General features: G+C 39.5%; 1 protein-coding gene across 1 annotated transcript; it reads left to right on the top strand.

Moving 5' to 3' along the window:
- Positions 1-1138: 1138 nt before the first annotated feature.
- On the top strand, positions 1139-9589 carry LOC102202679 (dimethylaniline monooxygenase [N-oxide-forming] 5-like). The gene is made up of 11 exons (XM_013910631.1): positions 1139-1192; positions 3652-3790; positions 3912-4100; positions 4197-4362; positions 4440-4582; positions 4799-4995; positions 5572-5707; positions 5805-6024; positions 8602-8674; positions 8858-9110; positions 9213-9589. The coding sequence occupies exons 2-11, from the start codon at positions 3659-3661 to the stop codon at positions 9357-9359; spliced, it is 1656 nt and encodes a 551-aa protein (XP_013766085.1). The 5' UTR covers positions 1139-1192; positions 3652-3658; the 3' UTR covers positions 9360-9589.
- Positions 9590-9901: the final 312 nt, after the last annotated feature.

Consider the following 9901-nt stretch of genomic DNA (forward strand, 5'->3'; position numbering starts at 1 on the left):
ATATATATATATGCATATGCTTCCTAACCTGATGGTGTATCCAAAAACATGGAAAAGCTGAGGGAATTTAGATCAAAGTCTATCTAGTTAAATGTTTCTGTGGCTCAATTGGCTTGTAGGTTTTGTAGGTAAGCTATTATTTAAGTCGATGGTGTCTGAGGTGGAATGAGATATTTTTAGATGTGTTAGGCTATTTACATTTTTATATTGCTTTTTAGCTACCCTAACTTTCACAGGAGGCTTCTTTTTTTCCGCCAGGCCATCTACCCATTCATTTTCTGCTGCTTATAGAGATTAGGGTTGCAGGGGCAGGAGTCTAAGTAGAGAAGCCACTTCCTCCAGTTTCCCCACGGGGATACCGAGATATTCCCCGGCCAGCTGGGATATAAAATTTCTCCAGTATTTCCTGGTCTCCTCTTTTGGTCATTACCCAGAGCTCATAGCCCTAAGTGAGGGTGAAAAAAGTACAGACATTCTGTGCTTAAGCAGAAGCGCAGATACTAGTGTTGTAAAGTACTCTAGTAAAAATTGAAAAACAAATTCAAATTCTTTACTCAAGTGAAAAAGGACAGATTATGAAATGTACTCAGAGCAAGAAAGTAAAAAGTAGCTCTTTGGAGGAAGTTCCACCAGATATTTTTGTTCAAAGCTAATTAAACCTTGTGCTATATTCATGTAATAATAAAGTATTATCAGTAGGGGAATGCAATTTTTTATTTCAGTCCAAATATTAATTCTAATAAATGTATTCAATTTGAATCTGGTAAGTAGAGCATGAGCAAAGAAAAAAAGGAAGGGAGATTCAGCCTGTGGGGAAACCTAAAAACAGCATCTATTTTGTTGGGAAGCGTGCAAGAAGATAAAATAACAACAAATTTTAACACATTTTTTAATAAAAACAGTATTAATATTCTGTGATTTATCTAAGGAGGTTACACAGGTATAGGACATGTTTTATAAGATACGTTTGAGAATTTTTTTTAAAGTAAACTTTGTTTATTTCCTCCCTTACTGTTAAATATTAAGTGTTATCTGTGATCTACGAAGTGGTCTGAATCGGGTCACTTGAGATTGATTGCTTTTGTCTCCACCCATTTAGCTGGGGGAAATCGAGGTATTATCCTCATTCGAGTAAAAGTTCTCAGTGAGGAAGCACCAGCTTGTCACTTTTGTGGTTATTTCTGCCCTGCAGGTATGCTTACAGTGTTGAGTGTTACTAAAATGAGTTATGGAGGGGGAAAAAGGTGCATGTTAATACTATTCCAAGTATGAAAAGAATATGTATATTAGTTAGAAAGTTTTGCAATGTGTGAGCAAACTCCCAGCAATGGGTTAAATACAGCCTGTGATAGAGCTGTAATGTACGAGTGTAAACCCATTAATCTAGTTAATTCTAAATTGTTTATATATTTGAGATATATCATTTGAGTAAAAGTTTTCTGTGAGGAAACACCCGCTTGTCACATTTGGGATCATTTCGCCCCTTCAGGGGTGTAACATGAGACCCAAGCTTTTTACTCTCAGATTCCACAGAGGGTGGGTCAAGAGTGTCATGGGGGTTGGAATCTGAAAGAAGCCTTCTGCCTTTCTTGGCAAAGAATACAGAAAGAAGTGAGTTCTCGCCAGAAATGAGGCAACTGTTGTTAGCTGGCTCTATATAAATGAAATAAAATTAAAATGATTTTGAACTGGAAGCTAATTGACAAAACAAGCAGAAGCTGGATTTAGTTTGGGAGGAAAAAGGAAGAAAAAAAGAAGAAAACTAATTATATCTGGAAACTGTGTGCAAGCGTGGGAACACAGAAAACAGAGATCTCAAGCGGGCAGGTCCCAAGGATTTAGGATAGGGTAAGACAAATGGGACCTGTGGAGAGTGCCAAGCCAGACAGGAGTTTGGCAACATAGATAAATTCCTTGTGGAGACTGGTCATGTGGCCAATGGTGGAGGCTGAGATGGTTGTATCATTTGCAGGGGTAGATGATTTATACATGAATGAGACACAAGTGAGAATAATCCAAATAATTCCAAAGGAGCAAGTAAAAGTAATGCAAGATACTCAGGAACTAACCAAAACATGGAGACTAGACTTTCACTGGACATAGAGGCAGGTAATCAGGCATTAACAGAAAGACAAGAGGGAGCTGAAATCACTGCAAACAATAAAAATCAAGGCATAAACCAGAACACACAATCTTAAAATCAGACTCATCACTTAAATATCCATCAAGGAAAACAGAAACAGATTCAATTATATCAAAAGAAATAACACAAAACAACTGGAAAAACTAGATGAATCAAAACAGGAATCCAGATTTCCAGTAAAAAAGGATCAAAACTACAGATACTAGGGAAAAAACACTCAAAACTCAAACACCTCAAAAAACCCAAGGACTGAAACATTGGGGGCATTTGAATACTGCAAAGTCTGTTTGCCAAATTTCAGAGAGCTAAAGATAAAAAAGAACATAAGGTTGGTAATCTGCTTCTCAAGGGTTCGAATCTGCAGCATGTTTACTTACAAAAGAAAGAGAGAAGCCAAAGCATAGATACTGAGTCAAACCTATCAATGCCTCCAAACACAAAAATCGATTGGTCTGATAAGGAAATGCTGACATTTGTGTTTCAAAGCAAATACTTTATAAATATGTGCAGAAGCCCCTGGTCACGTAGAGTGTTTGGAGTGCCTGTGTCTCACTCTTCATATGTTTAGATTTTCGCCTTTCTTCAACATGAAAACAAACATGATGAAAAGACATTTTATGTGGTTTATAGACTGCCTGTGAAAATTAGATCAATATTCAGATTGATTCTTGCCTGAATTTTTACGTAAGTGTTATTTTCATGTAAGATATATTTTAAGTGTACAAAGAGCAGGTAAGGTCAAACTACTGTTTTTGCTTTTCAAACTATTTTTTAAAGACACTTATTGAACATATTGATCAACAAGAACTCTCTCGTAATATCTTTCCTGACATTTATCCCCCTCGTTTTCAGGACCTATATTTTAAGTTATATTTTAATCAAGGTATTCCATTTACACGGCACACAGTTTTGCATTCTTCTTTACATTCTTAATGGTTCTAAATAGTGTCATAAAAGCAATGCAGAAACGATCTTCTTAAGAGTATTTCTTAACTTATTGACTTGTTTTGGGACTTTTGAGCTCATCAATCATCAGCCTTTCATGTTTGCGTGTTTGTCAAAATCTGACTGAGTATTTAAACTGGAGGACAGGATCACTCATTTCATCTCTCTCTATACAGAAGAGGTAAGGCTGACACAGGGCTCGTGTTTATGGTAATATGACTTTTAAATGCAATCGGTTACAGACTGTAAGATATGCTCTAAGACGTACGGCTTCATTATCTGTGTAATCTATCTGTAACAGGAGTTATCTGACTTTCGTAAAATTTTAAATGTGTAGAGTTACATGAATATTACGGCAAGTAAATGTGCAACTGTATAAGCAATGCAATACATGTTGCAATGGAAACAACCAATAAGGTTTCCCTTTTTCTTTACAAAAGCTTTCGGTATTGAGTTTCACTGCAACTTTGTCTCTTCCTGTACGATATCGTACTATACGGTGTCTTGTTTAACTTTAATTTTCCCTTTTTTCTCCTTTGATAAATATTTTTTTCCTGTTGCAGATCCATCATGGTTCACAAAGTAGCAGTGATCGGGGCAGGACCCTGTGGTCTGACCAGCGTAAAGGCTTGTCTGGATGAGGGCATGGAGCCAACCTGCTTTGAAAGCAGTGATGACATGGGTGGACTGTGGAAATTCAAGGCAAGACTTTAGTCTAGAGAAAGATTCACTACTGACTGTGACTATTTTTCATATAAAATTTAATGTACAATTTTAAACTATTATTTCTTAACATCTGTTGTCTGGAACGTCTTCTCTGCAGGAAGTGTCGGAACCAAACAGAGCTAGTATCTATCGTTCCCTTACTATCAATGTGTGGAAGGAGATGATGTGCTACAGTGACTACCCAATCCCTGCAGACTACCCCAACTACATGCACCACTCTAAAATCTTGAACTACTTCAGAATGTATGCAGACCACTTTAAACTACTGCAATACATTCGCTTCCAGGTAGCAAGATAGAAAGAAGAGCGATCAATTTTATTATACCCTATATTAATATTTATATGTATAAACTGACCTGCTATTATATTTATTGTATCTTAGACCAAAGTGAAGAGTGTGAAACAGAGACCGGACTTTTCTCGCACTGGTCAGTGGGATGTGGTGACTGAGACTAGAGATGGATACGAGGAGAACCACATTTTTGATGCCATTATCTGCTGCACTGGTCACTTCAACTATCCTAACCTGCCACTCAAAGACTTCCCAGGTGAGTGAATATCTGTACCACCACATGATAAATGTTAAAACATGACTGTATAAAAATTCCACTCTGTTGTCTGAAAGGAATTGAGACATTTGAAGGAAAATACTCCCATAGCTGGGACTACAAGGGGCCTGAAGACATGCATGGGAAGAGAGTTGTGGTCATCGGCATCGGCAACTCAGGAGGTGACATCGCGGTGGAGGGCAGCAGAGTTGCAGAGCAGGTTGGTAGTGCTCTCTAAGTGCTCAGCTTTCTTCCTAACATTTTAGTGTCCCTTTTTTTGTCTGATAGTGTGCCAATCTGGTTTGATGTGCCTTTTGCATCCTCATTCCTCAAGCTTTACCTCCTAAAATAAAGAGCACAAGGATGCCCTTCATCCCGTGAGATAAGACAATTTCACGTTAGTGTTACTTCTTTCTTTCTGTGTCTTGTCTTACAGATGTATCTGAGCACTCGTAGTGGTGCTTGGGTCATTCGTCAGGTTTCTGACAATGGTCTTCCAGTGGACAGGTTCAACACACGCTTTGTCCATATCATGTTCAGGCTGTTGCCAATGAGATTTCTCAACTGGCTTGGTGAGAAAAAGCTCAACTCCATGTATGATCACGCCATGTATGGCCTCAAACCCAAACACAGGTGGGATATGTAAATTCTTCCCTAACGCCACGGTTTCACTGAATGCAATTTATCACATATAAGCTGATTGTCTCATCTTGTTTGCTAAACTGTTCACCATACCAAAATTGTCCATAGACTGTGTATCTGCTATGAAGTGAACACTATTTAAATCATAATTTGTCTATTGGGCATGTGGGCAATCGTGGCTCAAGAGTTGGGAGTTTGCCTCGTAATCGGAAGGCTGCCGGTTCGAGACCCGGCTTGGACAGTCTCGGTCGTCGCAAGATACTTCACCCGTTGCCTACTGGTGGTGGTCAGAGGGCCCGGTGGCGCCAGTGTCCGGCAGCCTCGCCTCTGTCAGTGCGCCCCAGGGTGGCTGTAGCTACAATGTAGCTTGCCATCACCAGTGGGTGAATGTGTGTGTGAATGGGTGAATGACTGGATGTGTAAAGCGCTTTGGGGTCCTTAGGGACTAGTAAAGCGCTATATAAATGCAGGGCATTTACCATGTAGTTTACCACGTAGTTATCAGAATATATTATTATATATGAATTTTACATGTCTGTCTTTCCTCTGCTGCCCTCACCTCATCAGGCTCTTCAGCCAGATCCCAGTGATCAATGACGATCTGCCCTTCCGGATTTTGTCTGGGTCGGTCATCGTCAAACCAAACATAAAAGAGATCCGTGGTTCCACTGTGGTGTTTGATGATGGCAGTACTGCAGAAAATGTCAGAGAACCAAATTATCTGATGTGCTTTAAATATTCCAGTTCTTAATGTCATTAAAAACAATTTCAGCTCCTCTTTCTTGTCCTCTTTATTACAGGTGGACCTGATTGTGTTTGCCACAGGATATAACTACGATTTCCCCTACTTGCCAAAAAATGCCATATACAAGTCTGGGCACCGTATTGGACTGTACAAACATGTTTTTCCTCCAATCCTAGAGCAGCCTACCCTAGCTATTGTGGGTTTTATCCATTCTGACGGAGCCATCATGCCTCAAGCTGAAATGCAGGCCCGTTTTGTCACTCGTGTCTTCAAAGGTGAGGAATTTCCAATAAAAAAAAATTTAAAAACTGAGGTGAAATAAAAAATTTTACAGTTAAATATCAAATACATTGCATTTTACTAATGATTGTCGCTGGTCACTGTGTTGTCTTCGTAGCGCTTGTTAAAAATAACACAGCATCCACTTATGATTGCGAGCTACCGCTCCAAACATTTTATTAACATCCTTATACCACACCACAGACCAGTCTTCTTTTATGCGCTCTCCCTGGAGGCATTCATGACCTCCTCAATACAGGTTCTGAAACAACTTCACTTTTCTTCACAGTCTCATGGCCATCTAGTAGTTTCAAATCAGACACCGTCTCTGCATGTGACACATCAGCATTTTCATCTTCCTCACCACATTGTTCCTCCCTTAATGTCTCTTTAGTCTTCAGTAAGTTGCGACGGTTCCTTCTGAGCACATGACCTTCTTCAGTTCTTACATCATATAATCTTGGACCTGCTTCCTGAAGAACAATGGCTTTCCTGTTCCATGCATTCTGATCTTGGATTCTCACTACATCATCCTTTGCAAGCAATCCAAGTGCTCTTGTTCCCTTGTCATATTGCTGTTTTTGTTTCCATTTCAGATGCTCTTGCTTTTTATAATTTCTTCACTCTGCTTGCTCTCTGCATAGCAGGGCAAAGTTGTGTGTAGCTTACGACTCATCAGCAGTTCTGCAGGGGATAAACCACAGTCAAGAGGAGCAGCCCTGTAGCTTAGCAGAGCTAAATAAGGATCTGATTGACTGTCTGTAGCCTTCTTCAGAAGCTGCTTGATGATATGCACTCCTTTTTCAGCCTGTGGATGTTGAGGACTTGATGTGACATGTTTAAAGCCATATGCTCTTGCGAAATTCTGCCATTCTTGGCAATTATAGCAAGGACCATTGTCACTAATGACAGTTTCTGGTATTCCATGCCTGGCAAAGATGGACTTCACATGTGTGATCACATTATTAGCAGTTGTACTTGTAAGTAGAGCAATCTCAGGAAAGTTAGAGTAATAATCTATAACCAACAGATAGTCTTTCCCATTAAAATGAAATAAATCTGTTCCTACTTTCCTCCACGGTGCTGTAGGAAGTTCAGGAATCATCATGGGTTCTCTTGCCTGTCTGCTCTGAAACTTCTTACATGTTTCACACTTTCCGATCATGTTCTCAATGTCTTTATTAATACCAGGCCAGTACACAGTATCTCTAGCCCTCCTTTTACACTTTCCTATTCCCAGGTGTCCCTCATGTATTCTTTGAAGTATCACCTGTCTCAGACTATGTGGTATCACGATCCTAATGCCTCTCAACAGCAGTCCATTTACCACGCTAAGCTCTGATCTAACATGATAATACTTTGAACAGGACCCTTTGGGTCAGTCTCCTTGGATATTTTCCATCACTGTTTGCAGCTCCCTGTCTGCAGCTGTCTCCTCACATACTTGTTTTATCTTTGCGTCAGACACTGGCAGAGACTCTACTATCATATTAACATGATCATCTACTTCTTTCTCAGTGGAGCTTGCGTGACACACCTGTGATGCTCGTGACAGTGCATCTGCTAAAGCGAAATACTTGCCTGGTGTGTATATCTAGTCAAAACTATACCTCTGCGGTTTCATCATGAGACACTGAATCCTCGGCAACATCTCATTCAGATTTTTCGTAATGATTGACACAAGAGGACGATGATCTGTCTCAACTGTAAAGGTAGGAAGACCATAAACATAACAGTGAAAAATATCAAGTCCATATGCCAGCCCAAGACATTCTTTCTCAATCTGAGCATATCTGGTTTCAGACTTAGTCATGGATCTAGAAGCATAAACAACTGGTTTCCAACTCCCCTCTTCAGCTTGAAGTAAAACAGCTCCAAGCCCATCCTTTGAGGCATCTGTTGAGATTTTCAGACTCTTAGTTGGATCATAATATGCAAGCACTGGGCGCGTTGTCAGTGTGGTCTTTAAATCATTCCATTCTTGTTCATGCCTCGCTGTCCATTTAAATACCATGGAATCACGAAGTAACTCCCTTAGTGCTGATGTTCTCACTGACAAGTTAGGTATGAATTTTCCAACAAAGTTGATCATTCCCATCACTCTGAGCACACCTCTCTTATCTGTTGGGTGTGGTATGGTTGCAATGGCTTTTATTTTTCTTTCATCTGGCTCAAGACCTCCAGCAGAGAATTTGTCTCCCAAAAATGTTATTTCCTTTACACCAAAATGACATTGCTTCTGGTGGCTTCAAATTTCCATCTCAAACAGAACTTTGAACTGCTATCGCTTCCACAGTCTCGCTTTTACTCCTGGTACCATTTGTTGTCTTCATAGCGCTTGTTAAAAATAACACAGCATGCACTTATGCTTTGCGAGCTACCGCTCCAAAACATTTTATTAACATCCTTATGCCACGCCATAGACTAGTCTTCTTTTATGTGCTCCCCCTGGAGGCATTCATGAGCTTTCTTAAATACAGTGCCCCCTGCTGGTAAACCTTATCATTACATCAACATCTACATATCAACACAGTCACTATCTTTACTCTTGCTTTCTCTCTTTTGCTCTTCAGGACATAAGAAACTGCCCTCAAACCAGGCCATGATCAAAGCTGTTGAGAATGACACCAAGAAGATTGCAAAAAAGTATTTAAAAACTAATTTTCCCCTCTTTAATTTAGTAATAATAAGAATATTTTTTGCAAATCATTTACCAAAAAAGTGAAGAAATCATTTAAACCTTTCAACCCTTCCTTGTTTAAAACTAGGTGTGTGGGTCTAATATTCTATTGGTTAACTTATTTGTTTTTTGACTTATCCTCTTTACAGCTACGTTGTGTCAAAGTTAACACCTCTGCAGGTGGACTTTGTTGAGCACATGGACGACTTAGCAAAGGACATTGGAGTGCAACCAAATCTCCTCTGGCTCTTCCTCACAGACTTCCCTCTATTTAAGAAAGTTCTGTGGGGGCCTGTTACAGCCTACCAGTACCGGTTGATGGGACCAGGAAAATGGGAGGGGGCACGCAAGGCAATCTTCACTCAGTATGACCGCATGTACCAACCTCTAAAAACTAGACAGGTCTGAAAAAAGCGTTTATTTTGCATACTCTGAGTTTTGCTGTATGCACCGGTCAGCCAATCAAAGATGCATTCTTATAATCTTTTCATATGTCTCCTCCAGTTGAATGCACAACAGAGTTCAACGACAGGTTTCCTGATCAAGCTTAGCTTGACATTCATGGCTGGAGGAGCTGCAATCTACTACATCCACCGCAACCCAACCACCATCTCCACCCTCGTGTCCAAGCTGCGTCCACAATCAGTCTGATTGAATGAGAAACCCAGCACCAGTATCTCATCTTGCACCTCCTTTGATACTTAGGGTTTCAAAATAATTTGAGAAATAACAGTGAAGCTATTAAGAGACAATACCAGTCACTAATTCCCATAGTTAGTAACACCACACTGAAAACAATGACAGAGGCTTGACTTGGATTTGACATGTTGCATAAAATACCATTATAAGAAGATCTGTTAATGTCATATACTGACTCATTTAAGTACTGTAACCATTTCTAGGGTAACATATAATTAGGATCCTATGATTACTTATTTCTTTGATATGCTAAGAGGTTATACACTGTAAGATATTACAGCAGATTATCATGTTTTCTGTCAGCAGTATATTACATTATTAAAGACTTTAAAAGCTGTACTGAATAATTTATAAATATTCAGTATGTGCTCCGAATTGTTTGTTTTATTTATTAATTTATACATTCTGTTTTTGATGTCTCTTGGCCTGTTGTATGAGGTTTAACAATATCAGTCTCTGTGAATCTGTTCACTTAACTTCTTATCAAATACAAG

The sequence above is a fragment of the Pundamilia nyererei genome, unplaced genomic scaffold, assembly GCF_000239375.1.
Source record: "Pundamilia nyererei isolate P.nyererei 1_Seehausen unplaced genomic scaffold, PunNye1.0 scaffold00046, whole genome shotgun sequence".
In the NCBI taxonomy this organism is placed as follows: Eukaryota; Metazoa; Chordata; class Actinopteri; order Cichliformes; family Cichlidae; genus Pundamilia; species Pundamilia nyererei.